Source organism: Dreissena polymorpha, chromosome 12 (assembly GCF_020536995.1).
Source record: "Dreissena polymorpha isolate Duluth1 chromosome 12, UMN_Dpol_1.0, whole genome shotgun sequence".
Classification (NCBI taxonomy): Eukaryota; Metazoa; Mollusca; class Bivalvia; order Myida; family Dreissenidae; genus Dreissena; species Dreissena polymorpha.
The window spans coordinates 58,941,679-58,963,042 of record NC_068366.1 but is presented as its reverse complement, the minus strand read 5'-3'; the positions used below and the strand labels follow the sequence as shown (position 1 = coordinate 58,963,042).

The window sequence follows — 21,364 nt, the reverse complement described above, 5'->3', positions numbered from 1 at the left end:
ACACATCATAAAGACAAACATTTTGACACAGTTACATGAAGATTGGGCATGAAATGTGACTTTTACAGTGTTCACAAGGTTTTTCTGTTTTTGACCTAGTGACCTAGTTTTTGACCCAGCATAACCCAGTTTCGAACTCGATCGATGTATCATTGGGACAAATCTTCTGACAAAGTTTCATGAAGATCGGACAAGTAATGTGGCCTCTAGAGTGTTTTCAATGTTTCTCTATAGCCAAATAAGGAAAACTGCCCCGCACACTCGCGGGCATGTTTTTCAACGGACCGGAACCACTTTTGAACTCAACCAACATATCATTAAGACAAACATTTTGACAAAATAACATTAAGATTGGGCATAAAATGTGACTTCTACAGTAATTACAAGGTTGTTTTTTTTTTACCTTGTGACCTAGTTTTTCACTCGACATGACCCAGTTTCAAACTCGACCGAGGTATCATTGGGACAAAGCTTCTTACCAAGTTTCATGAAGATCGGTCAAGAAATGTGGCCTCTAGAGTGTTTACGAACAAATATGGACGGACGGATGGACGGACAGACGACGGACAAAGACCGATCACAAAAGCTCACCTGAGCAATCAGGTGAGCTAAAATGTAAATCTTAGAAGAAAATCATAGAAAATATACAATTACTTAAAAAAAATTCCTGAATGACATTGTTTTTACAAGTTTACCATACACAAAAAGGACTCAAATAAAAGTGTCGTACACGTGTCTGTTTTACTTGCAAAACCATCGATCAGTATATTAATAGATTCAAACTTACACAATCCTGGTCATTCATTTACATTCTTTATGAATATTAGATTGATAAACAATGTGCCATTTTCACAGCAAAAATACAAGTTTAAACTCGCAAAGACGAGGAAATTGTGCAAGGCAAGATATGCAAATAGTTAATAATGTAGGCACAATTTGGTAAAAAATGTTGTCACATAATTTCTAAGAGACAGACACGCAGTTTTGTATGAAGCCATAACACATCCTGTAGTCGAAAAACATTCGTAGAAAACACAATTGCAAAAAAAAACGAACAAAATATTTTACACACTTCAAATTAAAAACCCTGCCGATATCTCTAAAGCTCAAACTAAATGGCAAAACCTTCTTGGTGAAAAAGAATTTAATTGGAAACAAATATTTGTCATGCCATATAAATCAACTACTGATAGCACACTGATAATGTTCAATATAAATACATCCAGAGAATCATAGCTACAAACAAATATCTTTTTAAGTGCAACATATCCAACACAAATCTATGTGATATGTGTAGTGAACATATTGAATACAACAGACCACCTTTTATGGGAGTGTAAACATATTTAATCTCTATGGAATCAATTGACAACCTTTCTAGAGAAACTATCTCTCTTAGACATCAGTTTAGGGGTAAATACCTTCATAATACAAGATATTAATAGCGCTGTGAATTACATAATTATATTATTGAAATATTTTATATTCAGTATGACATACAGAAACATAACACCTACAATTAACTGTTTTATCAATTATTTAAAATTGAAGATTCAAATTGAAAAAGAAATATCCCTTAACAATGATACACTTCATATATTTGAACAAAAATGGAAACGCATGCAACTTTCATAACAAGTCCAGTATGCTTTCTACCCACTACATACAACTCATCCTTATTCATAATTATCCTGTAGTTTTTGTTTTTCTTTTCTTTTCTTTCTTTTCTTTTTTTCTTTTCTTTCTTTTCTTTTTTTAAAAAGTATATATTAGCATATCTTGTATAATATGTTTGGACATTATTGTTGCTACATGGTATCAATTTGTTTTATGATCACATACATATATACATTGTATGTCTTATATTGAATAACAAAATGAAACCATTTTTGCATTAGGTAGATTGAACCATATCGTCGACGAAATCAAGTAAATAACAAATACGATAGTTCTCAACTATCTTATTACAATGGTTTCCACGTAATGTTTTATAACTTAATGGAAATTCTGCTATGTCCTTTGTTTCTTGAAAATATATTAGGTGTTTGTGATTGTTCGTTGTATCGAATATGAGTTTTTCTAAACACATCTTTTTACGAAGTAAAAATGCAGCTGTAAATTCAATTTCAAATAACCCGCAGTAGGTATTATACTTTTGTCGCATAACCTCAGATATTACGATGTTTCTTATGCCGTTGATAAATACATGATAAATAAATTTAAAAGACGTTTTGAATAGTTATTTCGTGCAAGCGATCGGTACGTCAAAGAAATTTTATTTGTTAAATTAAATAGTAAAAACCCAATCATTGTCGTCTCTAGCAAAGGTTTATTTAATTAAATCGTCGACAACACTATTTTCAGACACACTTGATTTTTATAAAAACATAGGAATCTATATTATTTTACGAATACTTGCTTAAGAAATTTCTCCAAATAAAAATAGCGGCTGTGTACACTATATATTTTCAATATTTTATTTAAGCTCAATATATGGGTAATGACTAATGTAGTAGAAATATTGGATTACTGCCAATAACATTAATTTGCGATACACTATGTAATAAACATTTTATGAGTTGAACAGCAGCTTAAGATTGAAAAATAACAACTGTTTTCAGCAAATTGTTTAAAAAAGTACATTTTCCACCTTTATTTTTTTGAAATCATAATAAGCGCCGCACCGCGTTGAATGCCGTGCCATATATTTAGAGTCAGATAGGATCATTTATCTTTTTAATGACGATGCATCTATTTGGTATGGTATATAAATATTGTCAACTGCTGTCACACAACAAACCAACATGAATGATCACAGCCTTGGCACGGTCAGTATAAAACACTGAGGTTTTAATGGTCTCTTAACTTCACTCTTAGCACAGAAATATTTAAACAAAACATATAAATGTCAATAAAATTAACCTCATAGCACTCCAATTCAAATTAAGCAATACAAGATAATACATGTACACTTACTTGCCATTAAACTACTAAGAAACAAACTTATTATATATTGTTTAGGTCCCTGAACTACTAAATTGTTGGATAACAACCAAAGTACCAGAATTGTTCTTTGCTGTATGAAAATAACGAAATACGTGCAATGATGAGATGGTCACTGCTACTGCTTTATACAAATGAGAACAAATTAATTATATGAAAAAGAATTTTATGATGATTGAAAATAACGAAATCAATTCAATGAAACGAGTGTCATAACATTATTGCAACAATTATATGTATGTGTACACATTAATAATTATAACTAAGGATTACCTTATATACGCATACACGTATTTTGTTCTTAATGTCATGTTTTTCAAGAAAATACAAAACAAACTACTTTTATGTGTGTGTGTCTTAATTGAATTAAGAAAATTATATCTGAGAATATCTTAACATAAATATATATTTAATAAATAATTCGAATTTAAACGCATTATGTTCTTTAAATATGGCTGCACAAACAAAACAACAAAAACACATAGCAACTTCCTACACGGAGAATTTAAACATATATTACCTACTTTGCATACATAAAATACAAAATAAAAGTCAGTTCTTTTTTCATTGCTTATCGTTAAACATATTGAACAAGAAACCGTCGGAGACGGGTGATGCTCCCTAAAGTTTTTTTGTCACTATATTGCACTATATATTTAGATAAAAGGAAACTTCTTGAGGGGCATAACTTTGGACAAAATAACACGATGGTTGGTTTAGCAACTTAAAAATTTCAAAGGGCCATAACTCTCTAAATAAATCATCTAACCAGAACCCACAAATAACATGCGCATCTCCTCAAGGTAGTTAAGCTTCCCATAAAGCTTCATTGAATTCCAGTCAGTAGTTGGGGAGAAATAGCCCGGACAAGAATTGCACTATATGTACAGTTTATAGAACATTTCAAAGGACCATAACTCTGTGTAAAATCATCCGACCATAACCGGCTGATAATATGCACATCTCCTATTGGTAGTGAAGCTTCCCATACAGTTTCATTGAATTCCCGTAATAAGTTGCTGAGAAATAGCTCGGACAAGAATAGCACTATATGTACAATGGAAAATGTAAAAGGGTCGTAACTCTGTTAAAAACCATCCGACGAGAACCGGCTGATAATATGCACATCTCCTCTTGGTAGTAAAGCTTCCCATAAAGTTTCATTGAATTCCGGTCATTAGTTGCTGAGAAATAGCCCGGACAAGAATTGCACTTTATGTACAGTTAATGGAAAATTTCAAAGGGCCATAACTCTGTGAAAAATCATCCGACCAGAACCGGCTGATAATATGCACATCTCCTCTTGGTAGTGAAGCTTTCCATAAAGTTAAATTGAATTCCGGTCATTAATTGCTGAGAAATAGACCGGACACAAATTGTGCACGGACGGACGGACGCACGCACGGACGGACGAAGCGGCGACTATATGCTCCCCCCAAAAATTTTGGGGGAGTATAAAAACGAGGACGAGGTATACAAAATACTGTACACATAAATATATATATTAATAATTGTAATAATAAATTATAATAGTGCACTATAAAAAATATGAGCACATAATCAATGCTATGATAAGAACCAAAACACTTAACTCCTTAAATGGTGGGGGGCATTTTTTGGTAGTTTACATTTATTTATACAAAACGGCTTTAATTTCAACAAAAATATACCTGTATTGGTCCTACTCCATTGTCCATATATATGCCCATCACATTCACGTTCTGAGCGTTCCAAAGAGATTAAACAGGGACTATGCGGTGATCTGTTAGTTGCTGTGCACAGTTTTGACCTCGAGTGGTTCATCTCTTACACATATTCCCCGCTCGGTGTTCAAAGTTAAGGTTAAGATCCACAAACGGAAAACTGTATTGTGTCGGATAATGTCTGAGTTTGGTGGAGGTCAACTACAGACAAGTATTGCAAACGTTTTTCCATTGCTTTACGAATAATTCCAGTTGTACCGTAAAGGTAAGAGGTCATTTCCAACATTATCACGCATGAAAAACTATCTATGGAGCACCATGAATCAGGAAAGGTTAACATAATTGGTCAACTGTCTACTGAATGTCAAATCCTCCGAGAACTAGACGTCACACAGTTGATCGATGACTTTGACCAGCTCAAGTGACGTAAAAGAGACTTATAGGTTGGATTCTGTTTCATGTTACATGTATGACAAGTTCAGTTAATAATGGTTATTCATTGTTGAGCTTGTTATGCTTTATATATAATGCAACTGTAAACTGTGTACAAATGCAAGTTTTCTGATCTTTGTAGTTGTAGTATCAAGTATGATTTTCAATTTACAGAATGGGCCTGAGGGAAGGGGGGCCCCGTAACATATGAAGCCCTGGGCCCGAAAACAGCTTAATCCGGCCCTGTTGGCAAGTTTGGTACCGGCCAATCTGAAACATAATTTGAATAAAAAACTCTGCAAGTGAAAATATTTCGGACAAATTATATTTGATTTATATGAAATATATAACATTAAAGTAAAAGTGTCAATGTTGCCTTAAACTAACTGATTTATAAGACCAAGAGTGCCAGAGGCCTTAAGCTGCTCTCATGAGATTTTAAGGAATTTAATTGTTTAGATCAGCTTTTGTTGAGTTCGAGAATCATATAAGAACTCGGGTAAGATATCATAAGAACAAATATTTTGAGTAAGCTTTAATATGATTGAAAAAAAGGTAGCCTCTATAGTCTTTGCAAGCTTTTTATTTAATTTTATACCGTGACCCATTTTGTGAACACCACTTTACAACGTTTCGAACTATCTCAAGATATCATTCCGACACACGTTTTTATACAGATAAATGAAGATTGGTCAACAAGTGTGGCCTTAATTGTGTGCACAAGCTTTTCATAAATTTGACCGAGTGACCTAGTTTTTGAACCCTCTTGGCCCAGTCTCAAACTTAGCCGAAATATCAATTGGACAAAAGTTTTGGTAATGTTTCATCTAGATTGAGTAATACATGTAGCATAAAGTGTTCACAAGCTTTTTTTTTAATTTAACAAAAATACCTTGATTTGTATCCCAAATAAGCCAGTTTCACACCTTTCGGCGATTACGTTAGGAGAAATGATTTGACACCGTTTGATGAAGTTTGGGAAATAAATGTGACTTAAAGTGTTCAAAGGCGTTTGTTTAATTTGACTATGTGACATTTTTGTTTCGCGCGACCCTAGTTCAACGTCTACCGATATATACTAGTAATTGTAACTTATGTTCAGACATATTTTTTTTAATTGTGTAATAAACCCCCAGAATGTTCGCAAGGTTTAACTATAGCCACATACGGGCAAGTTCCCCGCCAACTCCTTACGGCCATGTTTTCAATTGAACGAAACCATTTTCAAACTGAGCCGAGATATCGTTATAACAAATGTTCTGAACAAGATTCATGATTATTGAACAAAAATGTCTTCTAGGAAGTAAACAATTTTTTACTAGAGCAATTTAAGGAGAAGTGCCCTGCCCACTGGCGTTATGTTTTTAAACGGACTTGAACCATTATCGGAATCAGCCGAGATATTCTTTGGAAAAATAATTGAAATCAAGTTACAAGATTTGGGATAAAATATGATCTCAAGAGTATTTACAAGGTTTTACTTTAGCCATATAATGAAAACTGCCCTGCCTCTTGGCTGCGATGTTTTCAACGGACGAAAACCATTTTCGAACTTGGCTTTAGGACGGGCTATGATTGGGAAAGATGTTCCGATTAAGTTTCATTATAATTATACAAAGAACTTGACTTCTGATGTGTTAATGAGTATTTTTATGTTGACTTTGTGATTCAAATGTTACTCCGCGTGACCCAGTTTTGATCTAGGCCAATATAAAATAGGACACATCTGACCGAGTTTCATGATGATTTGGCAATAAATGTAACCTCCATGGTGTTTGAAATTCCGGACTAAAGATGATCACAAAAGCTTAGTGCTCAGACGAGCTTAAAACGTTCGCTTTTAAGGAGCTACAACCTTGTTTAATGTAAAATTAAATATTTCTAGATAGGCCAGTAATTCTTGTAACCAGCTACAATTAATTAATTCTTAGGAGAAGAAGGTTTGTTATAGTCATGGAACATTTTGCCGTACTTCTTTTTTTTAATGAAGATTATATGTGCTCCTTGCAGCCATAAATGGAAACCTCAATTGTTTGAGAGCTTAACATTGTTTAAGATTCAAGTTGTATTACTTCGTAGAGATAAAATTCACTTGTCAGAGAAGATTTAAACAGAATTGCGTGAGGAGAGCGCGTCCAAACAACATGTTTTTATATTTTATATGTGTGTATTGTATATAGTTGCAAAACGAAAGAGTGTGTAGTGTTTGTATAGAAATAAGGTTTATTCATGTGAAATATTTTTTTTAATAACAAAAGATTAAAAGTTTAGTTAGCTTCGAGAACCAATTTTTGTTGACCCACAAGACACTTCCATTTTTATATTTTATAACAATATGTAAAGAACCTATGGTCGTGTTAATACTTTATTATAATATATAAATACACTATTTCAGACAAAAGTATGATGCCATTTATACAAAATTATATTTGTAAGTTATTGTTTACTTTCAGGGCTGATTTTTTTCTTTGAGTTCTACTGCGAATGTTCTTACCATAAAAACCACTATTATTTTATCAAAGTGCATACTTTGTTATCTTTACCATATAAAGATATCACTGAATACATATATTATTTACAACTGAAAAGTGTGTTTGTGCAAAGTATACTGATGTGAAGAAATTGGTACTAAGAAACTAAAAATCGGATACCAATATCAAATATGAGCTATATTTTTTACAAGCCGTTTACTACATTTATAAACAAAACCATATTGCAGAAGCATTCTGAAATAAGGTAGAGATATGATTTGCAAAAATATTCTGAATTAGTTTAATCGAAATAAGAACGTAGCTACGGCTAATGAGTGTTTATTTAATAGACATATGTAGTGCTCAAACTTGAACTGATTTGTTTGCAGAAATCTTTTCTCATAAACAGTTTTTCGTGGTGGGTTTTCTTTGTTAACGTAATCTGACAACGACCAGAGAATGTATATGAATAATCAAACTTTTGACACATTTATAAGGAGAGAAATTCTAGTTAATATAGGCTAGTTTTTGTATATTTAAGACAAAGGACAAAATTGCCTCTACAATACAAGGCAATGGATATAACATAAAAAAATGGCCTAGGCTTAGGTCATCGCCTTTGGACAGTCAATGCTCAACATTAAGGGTTAACGTTTTCAAATTAAAATATAAAAAGACAATATCGTTTTAGTACAAGATAATTACTCAATGGTTTAGAATGCAACAAAGAAAAAGAACAAAAACCGTCTGAGGAACAACTAACTGAAATAATTGCCAATATTAACTATATTCCTTCTCAATCAAAAAATGGAAAAATAAGCATCATATAATACACATACGTCATCTTCATCATCTCATAAAGAAACCATGATGCACGGTGGAAAAAGCCCGTTCATATAATTTTGATGTTTTTTTTATGATAATTTTGCAAACAATTAAAGCACACAACAATATTTAAAAAACAACAACGGCCTACTAAGATACAAAAATGACAAGTAGAGCATAATATAATCTCTTAGGATGTAGTGATCTGTTTCAAGTCGGTGATTAATTAAGACTTTATTGTATGGTTCTGCAATTTTAACATTTTTCAATAACTTCAGAAAATATAATAAATTCAGAATAAAGCCATATCAAAGTTGAATAACGGCATCACAAATAATCCAAAACAAAGCACAACCATTGAAATATCATATTTGAACGCATGTTGATTATTGACGTCGATTACGGTTCAATTTATACGGTGTTTGTAAGGATTAAAATATATTTTAGTCATATCAAATGTTAACAAAAACATTGTTGTAAAACTAATGTGCCTATTTTGACGTTTTATACATGTGTTCTTCATTTCAAACGAAAACCAACGTGATTTACTCCCATATAAAATCAAAACATGTTGGATGAATCGAGCTCGATTAACTTTTGAGTAATTGAGCAAGATCCAAATTTAATTAAACATTCTTACAGCCGGACATAATGTGTATTTATATTTCCTGCAGATAAAACATTAGGCAAATGATACCAGACACACCGTTTGATATTTACCTGTTAAGGGTCGAGTTCGTCCAACCGTCATATGAAGAAGGCCCACTCTGTGTGCAGCAAGTGATATAACATCGTCTGGAGGATGATGCGGAGGTATAAGTTGTCCATCAATACTGAGATCTGAAATTAAATGGAAAAATTTCAGTTTTGTTTTTTATTCAGATATGACATCGACACAGTTACATTGACATTTTCACATGAACACAAATCTCCCATATGATACAGAACTACAAAGGGCGTGTCACGATTAACAGTTGGAAATAAAAATAAAGTTTTGAATGTAATCACATACACATCGACCATGTTTTGCAGATAATTGCTGTTGCTAACTTTAGAACAATTTGAATAAAGATAGGAAAGGAAAACCTGCATAATATTTTAAATACATAGTATCTGATATATATAAATTATATCAAATTTCTCCTCTACATTAATACGAAACGTAATAGCATTGGTTGAGGTTTGTGTAAGCCTTTAAATCGGAGATGAATTTGTTCTACTGGCTGTTGTGTTTCGATTCTTTCTTATGTATATTTTAAGACATTGGCTTTTTTCTTCAAATAAACGAAAATATTTCATCAAGGCATTTGAGTGAGTTGGAATGACTACAAATTAGCGTACACTCGATTTTTTTACCGAAAATATATCAAATGTGTTTACATTAAGTTGTCAGATTAACTAACTCGTGCTTTTTTTAATTCATAATGATAATTATGTTTTACCACGTGTTACATGAACTTTATCTCGTCGTTTTTGGTCTTCAATAAGTTAATATACACACATATTTAAAAAGCCCATTAAAATTTTATACTAAAACAATCTTACCACGACTGTCCAAGTTAATGAGGCCGAAACCTTCGTACTCCATGTTTTCAGGGTCATGACACGGCTGTGATGCTATAGTATTCGTACCCTGAATATCAAACAAACTTATTCGTATATAAATACAATACGCAGCAGACAACATTTCCATCGTTGCAGGTGGAATGCTGTGAGGCTTTAAGAAAGACCCCTGACAAGACCAGGATCGCCTCTGTAACTTAATGGGACGCTTCATGTAAACAAGCACTTTCTTCTTTACCCCAATACAATCGCGATAGCTATGTGCAAGAAAGTCACACATCATTCGAATAAACATGTTCAATTCGAACACAATGACGTCTTTGTTATTGAACTAAATAATATTGTCTAAGAACGACCTCATTTCAAAAGCATGGTTTTTCTTCTCCCATTTCACAAGGGCAACGTTAAAGTATTTGTGTTCCATAAGTAGGGCAAAAGGTATAGTTTGAGATGTAAAACTAGGTATAAAGAGCTTCTTTATATATTAATGTTCCATGTACATGTATTGGCAGAAAGATAATGTCAGGTTGAGTGTTTTTGCTACTATGAAGACCAATACAATTCAGTTAGTTAAATTATATGTTCGGATAAGCTATATTAAGTCATATGAATTTAATCCAACGACCTTTTCAAATATGTTAACCATAATTAAGGTAATTATTTCGCAAATCGTCATGTAAAAATGATCCCGATATAGGTGACCAGATAAATTTTCCATAATCAACTGAAACTGGAAAAGTTCATCACGGTCATAGTGTATTTACACGAGCCGAATATTAATTTACGAATTTGCATGGGATAAAATCTGAACTTTTATAATTATAACTCAGCAGTACAGAGATCATTTTTTTCTTTTGCTACATATAAACGCTATGTAAAGTTAGTTTAACCAGTACGTAAGTAGATAATTTCTTGCAGGTTATTATAAAATCGTCCGCTGAATCATTAAGTTAAGGTCTCGAAAAGCTGTATGTTACGTGTGATATTTTATTTTGGATTTTATTTTTGATCAATATATACGGGTATATGGTGCAAACACATAGTGCCCTGTAATTCAAATATTACTTAATGGATTACACAGATCAAGTCCAACCAGCTGCGTAAAGAATTACAATAAAAAACAATTAATTTTATAATAAACGTTACACAATATGTATAGACTCTATTTTACACACCTATTTTAACTATTGGTAACATGTTAAACTTATCCGTTATGATAATTCTTGTGCCATGAACGACGCGTGGGCTTTTAATGCAATATAACATTTTGCCAGGAATTTCAACATTTTGTCATGAAAACATAGACAAACACATAAGACAAGATGGCCCTTAAGCGCTCACCTGACATGCAGTACACTTCGCCAACATTGTGTCAATTCTTTAATACATGACTTGATAGAAAACACGAACTTAGTTAGTGAGAGAACAATAGGATAGGCCTAAATGAACAAAAAAAGTGTCCATTGAGCACAGATGCCCCCACAGTCCTTAAGTTTCAAAACTCAACTTAATTTCAAACACAAGCTGGTTATGGCCTAATTTGATTTGTCTCCTTAAAGTGACCTTGACGTTTGTAGCTATAAGACAGGTGATACACGCGACATATATTCTCCTCATGGAAGTTATTAAAGGAACTTAAACTGAATGATGAATGAAAACTTTACAGCATAGACAAACTGTTTTATACCCAAATATGTCCTTTGAACTCTAAGTCTGACATGAGAGGTAGGGAGACAGGTTTAACACACAGAATGCAGTGTCATCAAGTGTGATAGATGAAAAAGTACCGTCCAAAAAAGCTGTTTAATTAATTAATTTGATCTCTGATGTGTGACCTTGACTTTAAACGAAGTGTTATGACGATTATAATATGTTCAAAGGTATTTTAAAATCCCTCAAAATTTGACAAAGGTATGGCTAAGACATGCATTTTGAATTTATGGCACAAACTGACGTTTGATGTCTAAGTGGCTTTGGCCTTTGAGTTAAGAAGACGCATAATACACATGCAATGCCGTCACCTCATGGTTTTGCAATCATTGTAAGTAATTTTATGAAATCATACCGAATAACAAATAGCTGTCCGAAAAATCTGGAAACAAATTTGTCTTTGAAGTCGAACATTGAGGTAGGGCGACCAGTTTTTCGAGCGCCACGAAGTTTAAATATGGATTACTATTGTGCCAAGGTATTTCAAATCCCCTAATATATGGGAAAGAGGTAGCTAGAAAGGAGTTATTAAGCTCTTTTTTCCCCAAATTTGACCTTTATCCACTAAGTGTGACCTAGATCTTTGAGGAAGGGAGAATGGTGTCACGTTCGACACGTCGTCTTATGATCGTGGTGAATTGTTCATGTTGTTTTTAAAAATCCATCATAATACGGCAAAGTTATGACTGAAATAAGAAATTTCGCACATATAATCTGATAATTCCAGAAAATTTTATTGAAATTGAAAAACGACAAAATATAAAACTTAACAAATTTAAAACGTCACTTCAAAAGTCAAATTCGCAAACTCGTACAACGTTAAATAATAATGTAAAAAGTAAAACGCATAAACTTACACGTCTTAATAACTGACCGGCTTGCCGATTGAGCCGTTTCACTCTTGAATATTTATACGAGCCATATTGTTTTTCTTTAATAAATATTATGGTTTTCTTGTGTAAACACTTACCTAGAATTTTGAAATTGCAATTAGATTGGAATAACATGTATATCGCCTTTTACTACACTTGGTGATTTTATTAACGCAACACTTTTAAAACATAGGTATGTCAGTAATGAGTACAAATTTTTATTTAAAATTGCACATGTGATCATTTGACTACAATATGTGCAAGCTAACGATAAAATCATTCATCCGTGACGATCGGACGCTTTAGCTAGTGGGAAAGGTAGCCTGTAAAATGCAAAGTGCGCGATTGCACTCTTGAATATTTATAAGATCTATATTGTTTTGTAAATTATTTTATGTTTTCCTTGTGTAAGAACCCCCTGAAATAAATAAATTGAAATAAAACAAGAATTAAATCGAGTTTAAACATTTCCATGTGCAAAAATATGGAACCACACCTAACCTACGTGCTTAAGCGTCCAATCGTCACGGATGAATGATTTTATCGCGAGCTTGCAAAGAATGTAGTCAAATGATCGTATGTAAAATTTGAAATCAATATTTTTACTCAATACTGAGATAATCAAGTTTGAAAAGTGATGCGTTAGGAAAGTCCCCAAGTGTATAATGACGGACAGACGTTCAGTGCACCTGCTATTCGCTGTCTTCTCCGAAACGGGGCACATCAATAACCGAACTTCATATCAGCATAGCATTCAAATGACACACGCAAGTATACTACCATGAATTACATTTCGGTCATTACTGAGGCAATAGTATATTCAAACAAATTTAGAGTAGTCTCACATATTACATTAACTTAATTTGTGACATGAGTGGTAACAAGGATTTCTTAAGATATGAACTGATGACCTAGTTTTTTAAAAGCCCATGACTCAGATTTGAAATTAGTCTATAAATTGTCAAGATTATCATTTTGAAAAGTTTCGTTAACATTGTGTCATAATTATGTCCTCTTAAGTTGTATTGTTTTCAATGACCTAGTTTTGGACACATGTGACACAGATTTGGACAAAGCCTAGAGAATGTCAAGATAAACATTCCGACCAAGATTCATTATGAATGAGTAATAAATGTGAATTATAGAGTTGTAGCAATTTTGATCTAGTGAACGAGTTTGTGGACGCACGTGACCCTGATTCAAAATCTGTCTAGATATAGTTCAAATAAACATTCTGACAAAGTTTCATCAAAACAAATAATACATGTTGCTTCCAAAGTCGTAACACGATTTTTTTACCATCTGACCTCTTGACCTATTGTTTTGGACACGCCCATAGCAAGATTCGAACTCGGCCTAGATCGTGTAAAGAAATGACAAGTTTCATCAAAATTGAGTAAAAAATGTGGCGTCTTTAGCGTTAACAAGCCGAATGTTGACGACGTTCATTTGACGTCGGCGGAAATAGTGATCACAAAAGCTCAACATTAACTCGCCGTGCTTAGATGAGCTTAAAAAGTACTTTCATCATGCTGCATGGCATTCGACGATTTGCAAATACATAGCACACTATGAATACATATCATTTCGTTCCGAACAAAGAATTTTATTATAAAAAAACACTAATTTTCTTGACATCTCTAAACCCTAATGAAAATGATATTAAAGTACCTTCGGAAAAAAGATAAATTCATCGAAATATTTACCATGATATTAACAGACAAAACAGTCACGAGAACTTATTAATTCCTTTATAATTCATACACATCGGATGAGTAATAATTGTACCGAAAAAACAATACATTTATACACCAGGTGTTTTTACAAATCAGTGGAATACCGTATTGGTTTTGTATACCTGGTATTTTTAAGTAAAACGTTGATTTATCTAAATATTGGTTTGGGAATAAATTATTAATGACTAATAACATAATGCTTTTTTTCCAAGCGCTATAGTATATCGAGTGTTAAATACAATGTACTCTCTCTCTCTCTTTTATTGCATTGTTAACACAAATAATTCATACTTCTAATACAAATAGACATGTTATAACATATATTTATTGGAAAACGGCTTGAAAGTTATTCACATTCATCATAATGTAAACTTGTTCTCTTCAATAAATGTCAATTTATATGTAAGTAAACAGACTAAACATACTGATGAAGTTATGAAGAAAGAAGTTTTTTCACAGCTAGGGGACGCGTCCTTAAACTTTCTTTTTTAGGGGAAAATATTGTTATTTATTTATGTTGTACACATTGTACAGGGTAAATAAGGAAAATGCTAAATGCTTTGCTACAATCACTTTAAGGAGAGATCAGCATGATTTGAGATATTTATTGTGATACAGTGCGAGCTTATTAGGGCTAAATCTGGGGACAATAGTTATAAATAAAATTACTTCTTCTGATTCGATTGTCTGTGCATTGACATTGCTGGCGGCTCTTTGGGGTACATCGTATCACTATAACTATCACGTAATAACCTCCTCTATAAAGGGCAAAACCAAATAACTTCGCACTAATCCACTTGTCTGAGGCTGACTAACATGTCATTATGATCAATACTTATATAATTAGTCATGCAACAATTAATTACATAGTTTTATGAACAATGCTTCATGCAAGAGTAATGAAAACATACATTAATAATGAAAACTTAAACTTATATAATATTATTTACAAGATGGTTTGATATTGTTCTTTAGAATTCGAACCTGCCCTGTTTATAAAGCTTGAACTATCATGTTATATATCAGGTAAAACAGTGAACCTTGAATAGTGTTGATTCCGCTTAATGTGCAAATTACATGTAACTGGCTGGTGAGGTTATAGTTATCAATAAATCAATATAATTACGTCTTGAGTCTTCCTTATCTGTGCATTTCCAATGCGTTCTGTAAGTGTAGACACAGGGTTCAGAGTGCTTGATGTGGTTGATGTTGGTGATGTATTCCTACGAGAAGCTGCAGCAGCATCCAACTGCCGAATAGTCTCGGGTGTTGGCGGGTTGAAGATTGCAGGGCTGCGATCATGAGGGAAAATGGAAGCAGACGCGGTCGCCTGAGATACGGAACTGGATTGGGTCGGTCGTGCGGTACTGGTTGCAGTGGGAGACTGGGATACACCAGAGGCATCTCGAACATTCACATTCTCAATGACAGTGCTAGCAACTCTCTGTGGCCCATCGTCTGCCGCTATGGAGATATTCCTACGCGTACCCTCACCACTATTGTTATGAAGAAGGGGGCAGTTTGGAGATAATCTCCGATGGGTATGTTCCACATTGTCTAATAATGTCCATTCCTCATGCACTATATCACATGCAAAGCATCTAGTTGCATTCGGACCTTGATCGTGATCATGATAGAAACCATTTCTAGCTAGTGCAATGCTATTTCCTTCACCTTCATAATTGTGGAACGTTATGAACCTCAGCCATTCAAACTGTAATTCTTCCTCATGCGTCAATGGTACTCCAGTGTTCACTCTATTAAAGAAAGACCTAAGTCCATTTACAATTACAGTTTGGTGCAACTGATTATCATTATCTAAATAAAATCTCTGAGCAACATCTTTTGCTATTTGCTGTAATTGTTGTTGTGTTTCGTCACAATATGCCCTAAGAATAGTTCCCCAAGAAATCCATGAGTCTGAATCTGTGCTTGTTTGAGTCATTATTCCAGAATCGTCACTATGAAGCTCCCTTCGAATAAAAGTTTGTTTGGATAAGTTATCACCCATGGGCTTTCTCATAGACCCACTGCCAGTCATTGTTTGGAGGATATCACACCGCGTTTTTATCCTAGTTTTATCCATTTTAAATGTTTTCTTTTTGACAATATGTTCACGGTCATAATTTACATTTCTGTGACCTTTTTTAATATCTTTGTCAGAGTTATGCCGCCTTATCACATGCAATTTCTTAGACTTAAGCTTCACTGATTTGTGCAGTTTATTTGAGTTTTTATCAACACTTCTCTCAAAAGAGGTATCTGTTGAATAAACCATGCATACAGAATGCATACTAAGAGGAGAGTCAAACAGTGTACCTGCTTTCTGCCTTTCCTTTCTTCGTTTTTTCTTCTTGTTCCTTTCATTCAATGAATTTTCTCTAAATAAAGGTGAGCTCGAAGATTTAGCAGAAAACCCTTCTTTATTTTCTTGACAACACACATTATTGTCATCCAAAGTATTATGATCATTGTGAACCGGTCCATTGTCATCAATTCTTGAGGTATGATCTATTGTTAACCTAATTGTTTGATCTTGATCAGTTTCTATACTGTCTTCACTGTCACGTACCTGAAATTTATCTTGCACACGGTTTGGTAGACCCCCATGCTGTTCTTCACTATGTATGGTTTCCAAATGATCTAGACCATTTCCAAAAGGTTTCTGTGATGTATTGCTTATCTTTACAATAAAACTGTCTCCTCTTAAAGACTTTACCTTATTACTAGTAACATATTTGTTGACACTTGTTTTATCATAACATCCAGGCAATGAACGATTGTTGTGTTGTAATGTGCAACGTCCAGGCAATGGACTATCGCAGTGTTGTAGTGTGCAACATTCAGGCAATGGACTATTGCAGTGTTTTAGTGTGCAACATCCAGGCAATGGACTATTGCAGTGGTGTAGTGTGCAATTGAATTCAAATACTATGTTTGCTCTGTTTGATTGGCAAAATGCATCTGCATTGACTGTAATAGTATCCAACAAATTATCCACCTCATGCTCTATTAATAGTCTGTAAGCATGAAGTCCACAATCAGCAAGTCTAGTACGTGTATGAGATACATGTAGTTTAGAATAGTAATTAAAAGAAAAACAATATTCATTCAATGAATGCACAATGTTCAATGTCAATTTCCCAGTTAGATCACTAACTTTATTACAAGCGGTAGACGCCAATGACGTTTGTACACTATCTACAAACATCATGTTAAAATTCTGGGTCGATCCTACCAGTATGTCATGTACAGCTTGGCTACATTTTGTGATAGCCACATTTAAGTATTCCCATTTTTCCAAAACGTCTATGGTCGTTTTTAGTTTAGTGTCTTCCAACGAACAAATCCTTATTGAGTGGCAAACCCATTCCATAAGTTCAAATGGTATTGGCACGTGCAAAAACGCAGTCTCCCTTGGCACTTTCAACATATGATGCACAGGAACTGGTTGATTTGAGATTACATTCTGCATTACACAATCGTTAATTCTTTCTGCAATATTCATATCTCTAATTGTTGGCAATATTTCAATCTGTGTTGTTTGTACTTCTATTTTTTTACGTGGGGATTGTATAAAGCAGTTTATAGGTAACCATTTCATTTGTAAAGACATCTCGTGCCTTGGCATATTTAACATACGATGCACGGAACCAGTCTCATTAAAATCAAATTGTGTAAATTGAGAAACAACATTTACATTTCTTTCTGAAAGATTCCTAGCTGCATGTATAACTTGAATACTTTCTCTTTTGGGAAGCAGATGTGAGGGTTCAGAATCTTCTTCAACTGATTCTGCCATTTTAAGTTGCAAATCTGGGATTGAGAGGCAAGTGAGCTTCCTGAACATATTGATGTTAGCCAAGGCAATGAATATTACTGGATAAGTAAGCCCTGTTGTCTGGATGATCAGTATGACTTTAAAAAAGGAAAAAAAGTAGCCCGCAGCAGGGCTCGAGCCAGTGACCCCCGGAATCCTGAAGTTAAAACACATTAGCCAACTGAGCTATCCTGCCAAGCATACATTTCATCTATTATGGTCCAACAAATGAATTCATATGCATTTTCAACACATAGCCCTCTATCCATATAATTAATACTTTGTGATTTATTAAAGGATCCATATTTTTAGGACAGACATGCAGCTGGATGGATGGAAAGACATACGCAATTGAAATGAAGTGCTAATTTAAGGTGTGGATCTCTATCCAAATAACAAGTTAAATCCACCTATATCAAGTTTAAATCGTACTTAAAAAGTTCTACCAGTATCCAGATGTTAGTTTTTACCAATTTCTATAACTACATGTAATAGGTTTGAAAACAAAAACAAACAATTATTAACATACCCGAATATTTATTTGGTGGAAGATCTGCTGCTTTCTGAAGACGTTTTATGCGTGCAACATCTTGCTGCATAAGTTTTATAAAGTTTATTAAGGGTTCAAATTTTGAAGACACTGCCAGTTCTGGTGGTGGTAACTCTGTGGATTTAAACGCTGTTACATCATGGTGAACTAAATCACGAATTGTCCCTTCTTCTTTAAATGAACTAGTATCGGAAGAAAAGGAAAACGATCTCTTCAGTCGACTATCAACACTAACGCTGTCATCTGGATAGCTGCTATCTATGCTGATCGAGTTTTTGTGATACTGTTGGCAGTGCCTTTTTTCAGAAGGGACAGTCTTCACTTCTTCAATAGTTTTTAGTTCTGTGTCATCATACTTAGAATATATCACCGGCATTGGAAATTTGCTTACACAAAAACCAATATATTCATCATCTTGCATGTTTTTAAACTCTTCTAAACTATTCAAATCATTGGGTAATACTCTTTCAATATCCGTTTTTTCAGGACCTATCTCGCAAAGTTTTTGGTCTTCTGCCGGAATGAAAGCCTTATTGGCAAGTTGACTGCAGTCTTCAATCTTTCTGGCTCCTGTCTCCTGTTAAACAGCAAACAATAACATATCATTCCAATTAAGAATGAAGAAAACGAAGAGGGCCTTTAGGCCTCAGATCACATGCATGAGTGGCTAAAGAGGTAAGCTGTTTTGAGAAAGTCTCCAGAGGTTCTGGATAACGTTTGTAATATTATTAGCAGTGTATTTTTCTCACCATTTTGAGGATGGGGCCATGGCCTTTTGAATTGGGAAAAATCTTGTTGTTTTGACTAAAATTGGGAAATTGTTGTTGTTGTGTTGTAGTTGTTGTTTTTTTTTGCTTTATAAATACTTTAAAATTCAGCATTAAAGTGTTTTAAATATTATATTAAAATGTAGAGCTGGATTGGGAGATGAACTAAATATTGCAATTTATTTAAAAAAATATTCATTTCCTTCTTTTTGCAATAATCAATTTGGAATTTCAATCAGTCATTTGGGGGAAAATATACACCTTTTGAGATAGGTAAAGGGGTCAATAGGAATATACAAACATCTTCAATTTACATAATAAAATAAATTAATCTGCTTTGTTAAAAACAAAAATCTTGCATAACATGATTAATTATAGTTAATTATGCATAATGTTACTATAAAAACAAGAAACATGGCAACACCATGAAACCATGCACGCCCCTTTCACAAAACCTCAATCTAATAATTAGGATTTTCAACTTTGTAAAGTATTCAAGAGTGCTGAAATATAGATTGCAAATTATTCTTTCATTGATTCATAAGTTATTTGTGGCATTCCAGTTGAACAAGTTTATTTCAACCCAGTTTCATATTTATTTACTGTTCTCACTGATGAGAACTTTCTTATTAAGGATTAAGTTATACACATTTGCAGTCATTGGGCTTATTCACATTTGTGGAACTGCATCCTAGTGATGCTAGTCTGCTAACAATTAACTGTTTTATGGCAGATATATCGGTACATGTATGAACTCTGACCTCATAGGGAGACCTGAACCATTGAGGTAAGAAGATGGGTGTTAAATGCGACACATCATCACACGATTGTTTGCTTTAATACCAAAATATTTTAAGATTCATCAACATAGGTCAAAGCAATGGCTGACACAGAAATTTTTGGATGGACGCACAGATAGACAGTGAAACTGTTATATGCCACCTTCTTCAAAGCGATGCGCAAAAAGAGCTTGTGGGTTAAGACACTTACACGTGGCCTTTGTAATATTTCCTTCCTCATTTGATTTTGTTGTGATCCAAGCCGTTCTGAAAAGTAACAAACAATTTTGCAATGCAACTTAAAAAATTTACAAGCAAACATTGTGGTATGTAAGTTAGTAGGGCTAAATTGGGTACCTAAAAAAAAGTTGATTCGCTGGTCGAACAAATACCCCAGATCCCGGACTAAGCTTTTGTCAATGATACCGGTTAGGTCGCTGCTTTATTAAATTATTATTATTAGATTAAATAATTGCAGTAATATTGTCTTCTTAATCATTTTAAGGATTGTTTTTATTAAGAATAAACAAAGTACAAGCACCAAGCTAATGTAAGTTGAAGTATGGTATTCTAAAAATGTTAACAATATTTTGGAACAAAAGGGCCTGAAAGACCCAAAGTCGCTCACCTGAGATAACAAGATAATATTGGGACAAATCTTCTGACCAAGTTTCATGAAGATCGGAAAATAAATGTGGCCTCTAGGTTTTACTATAGCCATATAGGGGAAAATGCCCCGCCCCCTGGCAGCCATGTTTTTCAACCAACCGTCATCATTTTTGAACTCTTCCAAGATATTATCGGGATAAATCTTCTGACCAAGTATCATGAAGATCGGACAGTACATGTGGCCTCTGGAGTGTAAACATGATTTTACTAAAGCTATATAAGGAAAAATGCCCCGCCAATTGGAAGACATGTTTTTCAAGCAAACATAATTATTTTCGAACTCATCCAAGATATCATTGAGACCAATCTTCTGACCAAATATCATGAAGATTGGACAATAAATGTTGCATTTAGAGTGTTAACAAGGTTTTACTAAAGCCATATATAGCCATATAAGGAAAAATGCCCCGCCCCTGGTGACCATGTTTTTAAAGCAACCAAGACCATTTTCGACCTCATCCAAC

General features: G+C 33.8%; 1 protein-coding gene across 1 annotated transcript; it reads right to left on the bottom strand.

The window, feature by feature from the left end:
• Nucleotides 1-4,497: 4,497 nt before the first annotated feature.
• On the bottom strand, nt 4,498-20,502 carry LOC127854278 (uncharacterized). Its single transcript, XM_052389347.1, has 6 exons — nt 20,443-20,502; nt 18,665-19,262; nt 15,442-18,292; nt 9,980-10,067; nt 9,155-9,274; nt 4,498-5,408 (listed from the first exon to the last, which is right to left on the bottom strand). The coding sequence occupies exons 3-6, from the start codon at nt 18,163-18,165 to the stop codon at nt 5,371-5,373; spliced, it is 2,970 nt and encodes a 989-aa protein (XP_052245307.1). The 5' UTR covers nt 18,166-18,292; nt 18,665-19,262; nt 20,443-20,502; the 3' UTR covers nt 4,498-5,370.
• Between the last annotated feature and the right edge of the window lie 862 nt (nt 20,503-21,364).

Bases quoted from the DNA above. Each gene is read 5' to 3' on its own strand.
- LOC127854278 (XM_052389347.1), bottom strand. From the start codon at position 18,165: ATGTTCAGGAAGCTCACTTGCCTCTCAATCCCAGATTTGCAACTTAAA. The intron at 10,068-15,441 runs GTAATTATATTG...TTTGATATTCAG, and splicing joins AGATAAGGAAGACTCAAGAC to GGTACGAATACTATAGCATC. The intron at 5,409-9,154 runs GTAAATATCAAA...ATTATGTTTCAG, and splicing joins ACGAACTCGACCCTTAACAG to ATTGGCCGGTACCAAACTTG.